The 15,593-nt window shown below is 43.8% G+C and overlaps 1 protein-coding gene across 10 annotated transcripts in view; it reads right to left on the bottom strand.

Annotated features, from left to right (window-relative positions):
- Positions 1 to 12,137, bottom strand: part of LOC147635586 (ethylene-overproduction protein 1-like) — a 37,813-nt gene extending 25,676 nt beyond the window's left edge. The window contains exons 1-7 of one of the 10 annotated variants that reach the window (XM_086802947.1): positions 11,824 to 12,063; positions 11,526 to 11,707; positions 11,217 to 11,392; positions 10,906 to 11,095; positions 8,735 to 10,827; positions 8,340 to 8,631; positions 7,945 to 8,254 (exon numbers count right to left, since the gene is read on the bottom strand). In XM_086802947.1, coding sequence (XP_086659073.1) covers positions 7,945 to 8,254; positions 8,340 to 8,631; positions 8,735 to 10,296 — 2,164 coding nt within the window. In that variant the 5' untranslated portion in view covers positions 10,297 to 10,827; positions 10,906 to 11,095; positions 11,217 to 11,392; positions 11,526 to 11,707; positions 11,824 to 12,063. Of the gene's footprint in view, positions 1 to 7,944; positions 8,255 to 8,339; positions 8,632 to 8,734; positions 10,828 to 10,905; positions 11,393 to 11,525; positions 11,708 to 11,823 lie in introns of all 10 variants that reach the window. The other 9 variants (XM_086802938.1, XM_086802948.1, XM_086802940.1 and 6 more) reach the window with 9 other exon arrangements.
- Positions 12,138 to 15,593: the final 3,456 nt, after the last annotated feature.

The following is a 15,593-nucleotide window of genomic DNA, read 5'->3' as shown; positions in this document are numbered from 1 at the left end:
CATAATGATGCCATGTCACTGTACACCTGACTGGTGTGCACGTGACATTCCCCGCTGCTAAACTGTTGCTGGGTGGATACCTGGCAACCTTCGACTCCTCTGTGATCCTTCTCCTCCGAACCACTGCCCCCTTTTGTCTTCTGCTGGGACTGAGGCCGTCTGCAGGAGTTAAATCCTTTGAGCCAAGACTCTATGTACTGCGGGAACTGAATGGCAAATACCTGAGTCACCCCTGACCTGACTCTGGAAACCTTTCACCTACCATCTCCGTCGTACCTGAAGCTCTGAACCTCCTGAGGCGATGTTGGAGCAAACTTCCGTCTTCTGTGGAAGAGAAACCCCCTCCTGTGCCAGTTGAAGCCCAAAACTTATGTGCTCCTTTGATGATGGATGTCCTTCTTCCCTGAGAGTTCATGGGTAACATGTATGCAGGACTGACTGCTAAGATGACTGCTAAGATAACTGCTATGATGACTGCTATGCAAGCCATGTGCAACCCTATATGCTGTGCAAGAATGCAGATGGATGGGTTACTGATGCATACCTAAGGGAAAATCCCTAAGGGTGGCTTGCAAAATTTTGAGAACTGGGTTTAACTATGCGGAAGCGATAAAACTAATGACTGACTGAATGACTGATGAACTAAACATGCTCTAAGGCTGGTTACCCTGTAACGCTCTGATACCAATGTGACATGTGAGAGCTTAAGACCGTAGTAATCACAACCTTAGTCTAACTAAACTGCACTTAATGATGTTCAAGAGATAGACAGATATGTGTCAATGCAATGCAGCTATATTATATGAAGAATGCGGTTACAATGAGATCCAAATGGATCTGTACTGCTGAATACGCTGCCTATATGCTGAATATGCGGGATGAACTGCTGTCCACTCTTTCCCTTGTCTCCTGGGAAGGAAACGCTGAAGGGAGGCTTTGGAACAGATGCTGAATGCTGATGGGATGATGAAACGCAGACCTGATGGCTGAACTGAGCAGAATGTTGCTGCGTTTGCTGAAGATGAAGGCTGATGATGATGCGTTTGCTGATGATGAGGCTGAGGATGATGCGTTTGCTGATTATGCTGCTCCCAATGCTTCCTGGAGGAGATGCGTTGGAGAACACACTGCTGAATGCTGCTATGATCAACCTGAATGGCTGAATGGAGAGGCTCTTCTATTTATATGCATGAGGACTGCTGGTCGGCCAGCATTAATGCAGTCGGCCAGATGTCAGAAGCCCACGACTGAATAAATAATGCCAATAATAGCATAAATACTGGTCGGCTGATGTAAAATGCCCATAAAATGCCTGAATAAATCATGATTACATGCCTGATGATTCCTGATGATGCTAATGAAGCCATAATGATGCCATGTCACTGTACACCTGACTGGTGTGCACGTGACATAACACCATCATCCCAATCCACAAGGCTAGGCACCCATTGGATTCAAAAAACTACCACAATATTATGATTGGCAACACAATGGCCAAACTATACCGATCTATGCTAGAGTCAGAGATCAGCTCCCTGGAAAAGGCATGGGACAAAGCTAGAGGATAGGTGGGCTTCTAGAGGACCTACTCTATGCTGGATCATATATCTACACTCAGAGCTATTGTGGAAATGTATAACTACTTTATGGTCTTCCGCAAAGCATACAAGCTCAAAACTAGTTATGTGTGTTCACATCATTATCATAATGGGTGGGCAAGTTTATTGTAAACATCCGGACAATTTATTATTTGGGCCCTTCGTGAGTAAAAGGATTCACACATGTTGTTATGTGGGCGCTCAGGAAATTCAGACATTGCACATACATTATGGATTTGACCTTAGCCTTGTAATTTGGATAAAATAAAAGCTTGTAAAACAAAAGCATGGAGGGGAAAAGCATAAAGGAAAATTAATGCAAAAAACTTTGTGTGTATTTATTTAGGGATATTCGATGGCTGTTGGTGTGATTGCCTGGAGGAGATCTTGTCATAATGATCATCATCCAATGCAGCTGCGCACCTGTCTGTACATTTTTGACGTACCTATGTTGCTGTCCGTACACATCCCGTACCGACTAACGTGGCAGCCTGTACCTCTGCTGTACCTGCAGCACCTGTTCTTACTGCTGATGCAAGAAGCATCATACTTCCTTTTATCAAAGGAATGCTAGTAACACTTCAAAAACCTTCCATAGGCTACAGAAAATAGGCAGAGCAAGTATACAAGTTAGCTAGTTGTTGTTGTTGAAGTTGTTGAGATTCGGTTCATATACACCTTGGGAACCACTCAATGGTTGCGCAAAAGTAGGTATAGCATGTGTAGAACATTGCCCCACATGGATTTGGGCATCCACACACTCTTGAAGTTCTGTCAATTGCGCTACGGATTTAGGCACGTGTGTTTGTGTGAAAAGAAAAAGGAAAAAATGTCATATGAACTTTGCTTAAGCATCTAAATAGGAAGATGTAATCCCAAGACTATAGAAAATCAAACATTCAAGCAAAATAACAAAGAGTGATAATCAAGGAAGTTCAACCCTTGAATCCTAGCTAAGGGGGAAGTTTCCAGGGTTAAAAGTGCTAGATTAATAGGGAGGAATCACCTACATTTCTCGGCGAGTGGATTTTGTCAATTGAGCCTCGGGGAGCCGATGGGATAGCCAATCATTGATCCAATGTAGGGGAGTCCTCGAGCGAGTACATGCTCTAGAGTTGTGGACAGTATACATGTTAAGACTTTGTTTACAACAGTCTTAGCATGCTTTATATGTGAAATGGACAAGCTAGCTTATTGAAAAAAGTACAAAGTTCAATTCAAATTAGCGTGGTGGTGATAAGGACGAACTAGTCCAAACTCCATTTAAACTTTACACCATAATCATGTAGCAGTCAAATGTCATATAGCAGTCTTAGGCATTTATTAAGATTGCTGAATAGCAATCATGTCTGCTATAGGACTGTAAGCAAAGTCCACATGGCTGCTACTAAGTAGTATCAGTCTAAAGTCTACATTGTGACTACTATATTTAAAAGTCATGCCTACTATCATAATAGCAATATGCTCATTATAAAGGTCAAACAGCTATATTGTTGTCCAAATAGCAGTATTTTGCTTAATTTTGTGACTATAGTCATGCGCGCTTAGCAGTAAAATAGCAGTGCTTTATAGCAATCTAATAATAGATTTTTTCCTGCTTTGACTTTTATAGCAGTCATGCATGCTATTGTAATATAGTAGTAAAAAAGCACTCATATGCATACACTATGACTGCTTTGTAGCGGGTCTCTTCCCTACTTTTACTTTTATAGCGAGCTTTGTTTGTATGTTTACAATATGAAGAAATGAAGCTTTGTTTTGCTCCTCCCACCTTTGCCATGTAGCTAAAGCAATGTCCATCTTCTTTCAGAGTTTGGGTTATGGCGGGCGGCTATGATCCTCTATCTTTGTTGCTTGAAAACAAACAAAATTAAATTGTCACTAAGTTTCATCACAAACAATCTAAATGAATGCAAAGATTCCAATGAGCTTATGCGAGTCAAACGTTCTTTGTTGCACTTGAAAGTTCTTCACTATCATGTAATCCTTCCTTGATTTTACTTGTGTATTCTCTGGTTTGACAGGAATAATATGCTCTTTGTGTTGCTTCTACTTCTTCAAGGTCTCTTTATGTATGTGACTTGAGGTTAAAACTCTCACTGCTTATCCCTGCCTAGCTTAGGCAAAGGCATTTTGATGCGAAAAGGTATTTTTTATGCATAATTATTCCGTACTACGAATGAATTGTCCTGGTACCCAAGTAAGATATGCTTTGGATAATTATTCTTTAATACTGGGTGCAGCTTCCTAGTACCAAAGTTAAGATGTCTTCACCATTCCTAGATACTAACCACAAATATTATGTTGTAAGAGGGGTGCTCATTGATAAGGAGGTGGTGTATAGACTATTTAGCTGTGCACTTGGAACCTTCCAAGGCACTGAAGTTAAAAACCTCCTCGTTTTGGGTGCTTATTCCACCGACATGTTGCTGACTGGGATTGATGAGGATGCAATTTCAGCTTTCAAAGCTGAATTACGGGCATCATTTGAGATGTCAAACTTGGTCTATTGCACTATTATCTGGGCATAAAGTGTGTGCAGATGGATGACGGCATTGTTATGCTTCAATCCACCTACATACAGAAGCTCATGCATAAGTTTGGGTTCCAAGGTTGTAAGCCCATCTCTACATCAGTTGAACCAAGGCTCAAGATGAGCATGCATGATGCAGGAGAGCCATATGACATGAGCATGTACAGCCAAGCAGTTGGCTGTCTTATATATTTGTGCAACACAAGGCCCGACATACAGTTTGGTGTTTCCTAGTCTAGCAAGGACATACATAGTCCTAATACTAAGCATTGGCAAGTAGTGAAGAGGATATTCTACTATCTTAAAGGCACCCAGGATCTTGGTTTGTTTTATCCTAAGGGGCAGCTTGCAATTAATGCAAATATGTAGTGTCACATGTGAACAGGATAACTCCTAGGGCCCACAGCCCCAGCTCCGACAAGATACCTCACAGAGAGCCATCACAGATTTCGTTGTGGTACATACATCCACATCGGAATCCACTGCCCACAACAGTTCCTCTACTACGACATCAGAGCCCACCACCCGTACCCACGCTCAAGCTCCACGCCCCAGAGGAGTTCTTAGTGAGAGAGGTTGATCCATTATGCGAGCCAGACGTCCCCGACCCAAAGCATCAGGACCCTCCACCACACAGAGACGGATTCATGAGGTTCTCCGCCGACATGTCACGCTCCCATCACAAAGGCCTGACATTCACTCCACCATCAGATCGGTTCTAGCCGAGGCAGGTATCTTCATTAGCTGATCACAACATATCTCACTCTACACAAGATCATCTGCTGATCACATGTACTGTCATTCATTTTACTTTTTCTTTCAGGTTTCCATGGCTCAGTATATCCATGGTACCATTGTATTACTTTTGGTCTCATAGGCCCTTGGGGTCTTCCATAGACGTTAATATAACTCTCTCTCTCTCTCTCTCTCTCTCTCTCTCTCTCTCTCTCTCTCTCTATATATATATATATATATATATATGTGTGTGTGTGTGTGTGTGTGTGTGTGTGTGCAGGCCTGCTGCATGCTTTTCTCTCTCCATGTTTGCAGCTGCACCCCTGTATGGCATGCTGTGGCACACATGCAGCCCTCTGACTTGTTGCTCCCCGAGGCTGCCCACTGCCCTGTGTACGTGCCTGGTCTCCCCGGCTACTCTACGCGTCAGACATGCGGGCGCTTCTTTATTGTGTGCAGTCCACCATGCTGCCCAGGGCTGGGCGTCGACCTTCGCACCCTGCTGCCCTGTGTGACCTACCATGCGCACGGTCCCTGCTGGTCAGCCTGCCAGTGCCTAGACTGGCCGCCCATGGGCTGGGCCAGCCATCCCAATTAGGGTGGCCAAAGGTCCTCTACGCTAGGGCTTCAGCCACTCAGGGCTGGCTGCCGGGGACAAGGCCATTTGAGGCCTGTTCTTGGCCACCGTCATGGGGCCTGGCTGCTTTAGCTGGCAACCATGGCTGGCCCCATCTCAGTCGTCTCTTGGCCGTTCCGCCAGCTATACCCAGTCCATCCCATGCTTGACGCTTATAGGGCATACACGCTTCCACCATCCTTGTATACCACGCATGGGCAAAACTAAGGGGCGAAGAGAAATTCAGTCTCTTTCCTTGCAGATGAAAAGAACCGCCCGCAGCCATACGCTTTTTCTCCCTTCCACCCTGTTCCAAGCACATCCACGCTACGAGCTCTCTTTTCCTTCTCTCTCTCTCTCTCTCTCTCTCTCTCTCTCTCTCTCTCTCTCTCTCTCGCACATCCATGCAAGGAGACCATGGCTTCCACACCATGGGTAGCCCGGTAAAACACTTACTTGTGCTTTTCCCACGACAAACCCTCAATCCACGGGCTCCAGCCTTGTCAAATCTAGGATCTAATACCAATGTAAGGTCTTCACTAGACCATGCCCATAGATAATTGGACATAAAACCATTGTGGATCAAGATAGAGAACATACCTGAGAAACCATAGTTAGGTTTCCAGAGACCCGAATGTAGAACACATCATGTGACTACAATAGACTATGGCTATCAACTCACCACGTAGGTTCGGTACCTCGAACCACCCCCGAGCCTGAGATCAAATTGCCGTGAGCTTGTAGGAATAAGGGTCCCAAGCTACGGAGGCTCATAGATCACGTGTGTAGGAGAGAGATGAAATAGAGCTGAAGGAGGGAGATGAGGTTCAGGCCATGGCGATGATGCACAAGGATGAGAGAGAGGGGGGGGGGAGAGAGGGAGAGAGAGAGAGGGGGAGAGAGAGCAAGAGGGAGAGAGAGAGAAAGATGTGATACTCAAGCCAAGAAAGCAAGTTTGCACAACTCAAATCATATGCACTGTGATAATGAATCCACCCAAATACATGCTTTTATAGGCACCAAAGCCTTATTTTTTACTCTTAATAAAAAGGTGTTCACACCTACTAAGGACACTTGGCCAGACTCCATACTAGCTCCGAAATACCCAACAAACCCCCCTTTATAGTGATGGTGGAGTTGCATGCATAACCTTCAATAGTCCCGTACTCCAACAAGCAAAGACTAGACTTGGACCACGCAACTAACTCAATGGCTCATGAACATGGCTCAGAGGCTAAAAGCATGGCTCAAAGGTTCATAAAGCATGGCCCAGTGTAAAGGACTCAGAGGTCAAGTCCTGCCCGTGGGACAGACCGCTTACATTGGCATACCAAAACAAACCGCCCCTAGCCTAAAGCAAGGGCAAAAAGGGAAAAATGGAGAGGAGCCTTTTTATAGAAAACAAGGCATTACAAAATCCAAAAGGATCCAACATATATAACTCAAATTTTGGGGGACAACACAAGCAAAGAATCCATCACATACAACTAAAAAGATAGATTTTCGGAAGTTAACAAACTTCCCGCACGGTAGAACGTCAATAATGATCTAATGTCATCTTCTTGCATCGACGTTTTAGAGATTCTGACACTTGATGGTCAAGTGTGGGACGTATACTTGCAAGGAACATATACTTCGTGATGGTGTTGTATTAGTCGCTACAATCCTTTTAGGCAAATGATATTCACTATGATAATGAACCCACCCAAATACATGCTTTTATAGGCACCAAGGCCTTATCTTTTGACTCTTAATAAGAGGGCGTTCACACCTACTAGGGACACTTGACCAAACCCCAGACTAACTCCAAAATACTCAACAGAGCCTGCCAGCCCACCGATGACCCCAACTTGGCATCCCTTACCACCAAGCCGTAGCCACCCACTGACAGCTCCATGGCCATGAGATCTTGCACGCTCTATAGTAGCCCCAGGTTACCACATGGCTCCTTGATCTCTCGTGTCTAATAAGTGACCCTAGGTCCCTTATATAGTAATAACCCTGCTATAAGTGGCCTACATTTATTTATAAAGCTTTCTTGCATTATTGATAAGCTTTCAGCCATTATATGCCCTTGGCTAAGCCTAACCCTAATCATGGGTTAGCACTAACCTAATCTTGGGTTAGCACAGATATCCTTAGCCCCGTCTCTAGGCCGGTCGGGATGTAACCTTCCCACTAGTCATAGCAAATGCATCCTCGTGACGTGATGATGGCCTTGACATAATCGAATTTGGAGAAACTTGAGGAGGCACACCAAGCTGGACTGCAGAGAAAGCAGCAATAGCCTACGCATGCACACAAGTGGGCAATACGGATGACACCTTTACCTAAGTGTAGCATAGGCAGCATATAAGTCACTTGGAACCATAAAGAGTTGGTGGCCAGCAAAAGCATACTCAGCCTCCCAGCATGCCTCACATACAGTTCTAAGGAAAAGACTCTGCTTCTTGTGTACTTACCTGCAGCTCTATATCTGTATGGATATGTTCGGAGAGGGTCCAGCTGAGTTACCATACTCAAATCCGCCATGGTCTTGTCACGTTCACAATATTCAGAACGTTTCTCATAAGCCGAAGCATTATTTCTAGCCTTCTCAATAAGCTTTGTCATCTCTTCGTAAGCCGAAGCTCTGTCGGTTTTCAAGTAAAATACTCGAGCAAGGCCATGGTGTGCTCTTGTGTGACGGATCTCTAGAGCACTGACATAGCAGTCAGCAGCAAGGTCCAGCTTACCACAGTCCACATACACACTGCCCAAATTGTTCAAAGCCTGCAAACAACATACCAAACCCTGTGAGTAGTTAAGCACGACTGCTTTTTGCTTTTTGATAGCCTAACAAAGCAAATGCAACAACCTGCCCTTTTCGAAGCCCATCAGATTGGCATTTCAGCGCCTCTTTGAGAAGCTCTACAACCCCTGTGGAAGATTCTAGATCTCGGCTTGTATCTGCCAAGGCATACGCCTTCAAAAAGAAGGCCTCAAATGACCGTTGAATATTGATAGACTCCTGTGCTTTTTGAATGGCCTCTTTACGATGCCCTGTATCGTAAAAAATCCATCCCTCATAGACAAGCCGCTCATGGGCACTGGGAGCATTCTCCCGAGCAAGTTGAAGACTCCGCATTGCTGCTTTAGTACAGTTTAACCTGCAAAATTTGTTATCAGCAACCTTCTGATAAAAACATGGATTGTACCATAGGATTGTAAACAATCTAACAGTTTTAGAGTTTGATACGAGTAAAAACACACCGCAACAGCAGCAACGACTGTCTGAAGAAGAGGAGAGCCTTTCCAGGATCTGACTCGAGCATCTGATGGACAACAGCAAGTGAACCAATGTCATCCACAGAAGACCACCGGTCGTACAGCTGCATCCAGCAGTCTGCTACATTCCATCGCTCAACATGTGGCTCCAGAAGATCTAGCAATTGAGAAGCTCGTACATGACCCGAATACAAAGTATAATTTGGATTTAGGGTGAGTAACGCACGAGCATCCCGTACAGCTCCAGCATAATCTTGACCAGCCAGACAAAAATAAACCCGCAGTTCGAGACAGTCAGGGGCGACCTTAAAACCCAGGATATGGTTTATCTCCAAAATAGCTGCCTCAATGTTTGAATCATCCAGAAGCCTTGCTGCTCTGTACTTATAGGGGTATGTCAAAGTCGGATCAAGTTCAGTTGCCATATTCAGTTCAGCCATCTTTACTTCCTCGTTGCAATAGAGGGACTTTTCTACATGCAACCATCCTGTCGGTTTTTGGCTGCATATTACTGAATTCATTGTACTGAGGGCTGCTTGTCGATGCCCAAGTTCGTGTTTGGCCCGGGCTAGACCAGCAAGAGAGTATACATGACACTCTTCAGAAGCTGCTTCAAAAAGCTCATGAGCATCAGTAAAACATTTCTTTTCAAGCATTATGCAGCCAAGTTGGTGCAAAGACAATGCTTTCTGCCTACAGGAAGTGGCACTCTTTCTCATGGCCTCGAGAAAGGAGGCGCAAAGGTCTAATCCCATATCCTCTTCTATCACAACATGGCTCAGCAGACTGTAGAGACCAAACGAAGCATGCATCCGTGACAAAAACACCCTTGTTTCTGCTCGGTTTAGCAAACCGACGACTTCTGGATCTTGTAAAATGCATGGAAGCCCATGAAGTAAAACCTCTAAACAAGAAGCAACAAGTGCTGACCCACCCTCTTCGAGACCGTACTCCATAAGCACGACTGCATCCTGCTGATTTTGCACCAAGGTTGCCAGTGAGCTGTCGCAAGCTTCTTTCATGTTCTTGCAGCAATACCTGTTTGAAAACGCCAGCACTTCCAAGAGCCTGTCTGGGTCAAGATGAGGTAGGCTGCTTGTCCTGCTAAACTCATCCACAGCGCGCATGGCCTCCACTGAGATCCCATTATGGGAAAAATCAATCCGCTTCATTCTCGACTCCGTGAAGCACCCATTCAGCATAGTCTCAAAAGGAGATGAAAGAGAAGCAATCCTTTGCCGACCACACACAACTTCTTCGCTGCCAATGGCAAACAAGATGATGTCATCCAAGGAGCTCGCAGTCAAGCAGACCTCGGCCTCACTGTCGTCCCGAATAACAGAGTTTGTGCAAGATTCATCTCCCTCTGAAACATCTCCCGCAAGCCTGTTTGAGCAGTAGCTGATATCCTCTCCCCGTTTCTCCCACTGCAACCAAGCTGTGTAGACCAGCTTCTCATGCGGAGTGGTTGCGCAGTTCATTGCCGCCCCTAGACTCCGTCGAAACAGCTTGTTTTCACCTAGACCTTTGAAAATGAAGGCCTGCATCAAGTGCAAACTGGCCTTGTCCTGTTCTGCAGCTGTTTCCAACTCCTCGTGTATTTGTGCAAGACTTTCCACGTAGTCCACGGGCTTGAAATGTGGCTCAATAGGTGGAAATGCCAGCTTGGAAGAAAAGGAGCTGCAAAGCCAGCAAACAAAAGGCTTACATAAGCTAGCTCGAGCTCAGGCATTACAAGATGGGGGTGGAGCATTGATATCCAACAATGCACACACGCACACGCACACAAGTTGATCTGCCATAATGCCGTGTCAATGTGCTATGTAGAACACAAATAGTGCTACATAGCAGACAAGTATGTGTTATATAGCACATTCACACTTTTATATAGCACTATCTATCTGCTACACAGCACTCTGTGTCCTGTGTAGCACAGGTAGACCGTAGCGCAGCCACACATCTACAACTGCTGATTATACATGTATCCCTAAAAGAAAAAACCGTGACGAATCCATCCTTCAGTGAAACGTAGTTCTCCAGTCAGTCCGAGAGGACCACCAATTGAAACCCATCAAACCCTGTGTGTGCGGCCAAGTTTAAAACCAAGTTATCTACAAGTAAGAATAAGACTGAAGATGAGAGGTTTTTCTGCTGACCTGCGTGGGCGTTCTGGCTCATCGTCAAATTGCTTGGTGCATTTTCCTCGCTCTACTTGTAACCAGGCCTGTGGAGCTTTCTCGATAGGCGAGCCAGCATGAACATGAATGCCCTTACATGACTCTGTGAACCACCGGCGTCTCATCTCATCACAAAATTCCTTTTCTATGAAGTAGAACCCTACCACAACTGAAGATTTGTCAATAGATTTGGGCTGCTCGACAGCATTTAATGAGCATCAGATATGCTATCTGCAAGGGGCAAGTTGGATCTCATCACAAAATTCCTTTTCTATGAAGTAGAACCCTACCACAACTGAAGATTTGACAATAGATTTGGGCTGCTCCACAGCATTTAATGAGCATCAGATATGCTATCTACAAGGGGCAAGTTGGATGCACTCAAAATGCTGAAATATTCTGTGGAGATTTTGCTTCAACAGTGTTTATCCAGGTGCAATACAAGAAGGTTCACTCTGCTTCAACCCTATACATAAAAGGGAAGGGGGGGGGGGAGGAAGGTCATGTTCTCTACACTGTTTTTTTGTAAACAAATAATTTAGTGCGCACTACTCTAATCATGCATTACTCAGCAGAAAATAATATGTTTAAAAATTTACCGTGCGTGAAGTTTACCCTAACTTTGGCATTTCGATAACTTCCCTGATTTCTGAATCATGCAATTATCTTTGAGATATAGAACTTTTCACAATTTGTCTGCTTTCCACAGAGGTTAAACTCCGTTTTCACCTTAATTCTGGATCCCTTTCTTAGGATCTCAGTCCCAAATAGAATGTTTGCCCTAATGTCCACAATAAATCATTAAAAGAGGGAGATGTTACCCTTAATGTCGGCAAGTCTCTGATTAGAAGGATTGAAGAAAATTCGCAACCACAGAGAGGGCGTTTGTTGTCTTACCTGTTGCTGCAGAGAGACAGAGGCCGTTGCTTGGTGCGATAGCAATAGGTAGCTTAGAGGAGGGGGGAAATTGGGGAAGATTTTGAATGAATACTGTGGGAAAGGTTTACTTTTTATAATAATAATAAGAGGGATTTCGTCGGGAAAAAATGGGTGCAGCCTTTTCTGACATAGGAACTTCGAAAAAAAGATGAGGCAACGGTGAAGTGATGAAACATGGGTTTATTATCTCGATCGGATTAGCCTCTAATCTCACTATTTATGGGTGGGTAAGAGGAAATTCGAAGATCCCCCCCCCCCCCCCACTCCCATCCGTACGATTTTAGTGCTCCAACCAAACATAAAGGTCGGGTGATTTAGTATTAAAAAATAGTGAAAATACCGGAATTCCAACTAAATTTTATTCCTTGAAAATAAAGACAATGCCGAACAAATTTCTAATTTGAACCGGACATTCACACAACAAATCCGGTTCTTTGAGCCACCGTTCAAAAAAAAGTATTTGTACCTTCAAGTTTTAAATTTGAAGGTATTTTTCAAAATATGCAAGCGCGCAACCTACACTAAACTCGGGTTTTTTTCAAACACTGCTTTGAGCCCTAATTTTGTACATTTTGTTCCATTAATCTATGGACTGTAAAACTTTTTGGTCATGCAAAGGGGTGGTCGGGCAAACCCACCCCTTGCTTAGGTGCATAGGCGTCACCAAATCACCATATTGTAGTTAATGGGGATATGCACACGCACCCCACCCCTTGCTTAGGTGCATAGGCATAACCCAATCACCATATTGTAGCTAGGGATGTGCACACGTTGTGGCCACCACTGGTGGCTTGGTTGGACAAGGGGATCAAAAAAACCAACGGCACTAAGGCCATCAATGGCCTTGCCACCAATGGCCTCTATGAGAGCAGCCTCAATGAAGACCTTGTGCACCACCATGGACATCACCCTACAGAATTGACCACCCAACTACGTCGTTTTTCAAGTTTCCAAATACTAATGGGTTCGCACGACCTTGTTTACAAAAAGAATCCTTTTACCCATTGTCAATGTGTCACGCTGGCATGGCAGTGAAAGGCCAATAATCGGGGTCGGTCTCCAAAAAAATAACTCTTAACTATCATCATTCATCATTCCTTTTGGAAAATGGCCTCCCAACAGTCAATCCCTGCACCGTCATGCTACAAGGTTGTGGGAGTGTAAATCTCCACCACAAATTTCACTTGCTTTAAAAATAGGAATTTACCACTTGAGTAAAGGAGATCATGACACATCAACAATTGCAAAATTTAAAATTTCCTTTTTACCGTTTGTTAATGTGTCATGCTAGCATGGCAGTGAAAGGCTAATGATCGGTCAATCTCCAAAAAATAACTTTTGACTATCATCATTCATCTTTCCTTTTGGAAAATGGCCTCCCAAGGGTCAAATCCTTACACCATCATACCTCTTGAGTAAAGGAGATCATAACACATCAACAATTGCAAAATTTAAAAATCACAAGTGAATGAGAGAATGGCATGCCATCAATTGAAGAATTTAAAAATCTCAAGTGAATGAGAGAGTGACACCTCAAAATTTAATGTTGGCTATTTATGAAGTAAAGGAGTGTGTCCAGTGGTGTGTGTTCGAACACCCTCTTATTAAGAGGACATAAAATATGGCCTTGGTGCTTGTATATAAAGCATTGTACACGGTGTGGACGTATTATCATGATATAATCGTTGTTGAGCCCTCTCTCTCTCTCTCTCTCTCTCTCTCTCTCTCTCTCTCTCTCTCTCTCTCTCTCTCTCTCTCTCAAAGTACTATCTCCATGGCTTGGACCTCCATCACCATCTATCTTTGCGCAAGATCTACTTCTACAGTCACATCATGGATATCCACCCACCATAGCACGATCTCTAATCCTGTGAATATGAACATGGTATCAAATCATGGGTGAACCCACCATCATACCTATGTTTTTCTCTACTGCCCAGCCTTCACACGTATTTGTTTTCCTAGCATTTTTTAAACTCATGAGCTCTCACGTTTTTATGTTCCCACCATCATCTTTGCTGTGTTTTGCTTTAGAGCTGTGTTTTGCTTTAGAGCTGTGCATTTTTCTCATCCTACCAACATCTAGTAGAGCAACCAAGTTCTCAGCGTAGTACTTCCAAGCAAGGGTGACTAGGTCATAGTCTTTAGGTAGCCTTCACAGAGCATAATTCTCAGTTCCAGGGCATCTAACACAGCCTATATTAGGGCAATAGTAACGCACAACAATGGCAACCATATTTACATCAAAACGCACCTAGAGTAGCAGATCAAGGCAGCTCATAAGGGCAACAAATATAGCCCAAGGTTAGCCAGATTGACCCCGAAAACCAAAGGTCCAAGTCAGCCCATGACAATCCAAAGCTAACTACAATCTACTCCTTTGCGCCCTGTTGCACCTACTATGACCATTATTTTCGCCTCACATCACCATTGTTATTGAGGCCTTTCACACCTAAGGTGAAAATTTACTAATTACAGTTTTTCCATTCATCAAAATTTAGGGCTTTTGCAGAAATGTGGGAATTCTACAGAGAGATAGAAAAATTGAGTCTTTTGCAACTTTCAAATTTGGGACTTTTCTCAAGTACGGAGAATTTCTTCAACTTGGAGATCTAGCACCCACCCAACTTTTTGGGGCTTCCTTTGAATTGAGCCTCGTGCATCAAATCAAAACCACTACATCAACAAAAATTTGGGCCTTTTCCCTTAAAACTATTAATTTAAGCAAATCCTGGTGGCCCCGAAGCCTAAAATGATACCTAAAGTGTCATCACTTGGCAACGCCAAAGGCCAAATCTTCATTGGTAAAGCATTAGGGAGATTTTCAAACTTCCAAAATCCTCTTCTAGTTATTTGTGAGTCAAGGGTTCTCTACTCGGGATGTCCCCCAAAATATGAATATTTTGTAGTCATGGAATCTTTGCATGGGATGTCCCCCAAATCTGAATAATTTGGATGTCTTTTTTGTAAAGCCTTGTTTCTATAAAGACTCGGCTCCTTTTTATCTTACTTTCCCTACGTAGAGCTAGGGGGTTATCTATGGATAGATTGATGTAGGCATTATGTATGGTCAAGCTCTTGTATCAAGCCTGACCAAGTGTTGGAATCATTGTGTTCTTTTGTATCACATGATTGCAGTCTAAGAGCCCAAATCATTATACTGAAGGTCTCTCTCTTAGATAACACTCCTTCACTCTGAAGAGGGGGTTTGTTGGATATTTTTGGAGTCTAATAGTGTGTCCATTGGTGAGTGAACACTTTAGGTGTGAACACCCTCTTATCAAGATAACATAAGTTAGGGCTTTGGTGCCTATATAAAACATTGTACATAGTGTAAGTATTATCATAGTACAATCATTATTATGCTATGTAATCTCTCTCTATTGTTGGCTATCACATCTCTCTCTCTCTCTCTCTCTCTCTCTCTCTCTCTCTCTCTCTCTCACACACACACACACACACACACACACACACACACACACACATACACACACACACACACACAACTATCTCCATGACTTGAACCTCCATCTCCATCTCTCTTTGCATAAGATCTTCTCCTACACTCACATCATGGATATCTTCCAAACTTGAAATTTAAAAAAAAACCACTCCCCTAGACCATGTGGCTAGGAATGGTCCTCTTAGGAAGCTTTTCCCAGTCATAAGTTGAAAATGGCTTCCATCCTACCAGCTAGTCCTCATCACCATGTGTCTCCTCCCAAGAA

Source organism: Cibotium barometz, chromosome 9 (genome assembly GCF_041138505.1).
Source record: "Cibotium barometz isolate CiBa-2024 chromosome 9, ASM4113850v1, whole genome shotgun sequence".
Taxonomy (NCBI): domain Eukaryota; kingdom Viridiplantae; phylum Streptophyta; class Polypodiopsida; order Cyatheales; family Cibotiaceae; genus Cibotium; species Cibotium barometz.
Note: the sequence above shows the minus strand (reverse complement) of the source record. Positions and strands in the feature narration are given on the sequence as shown.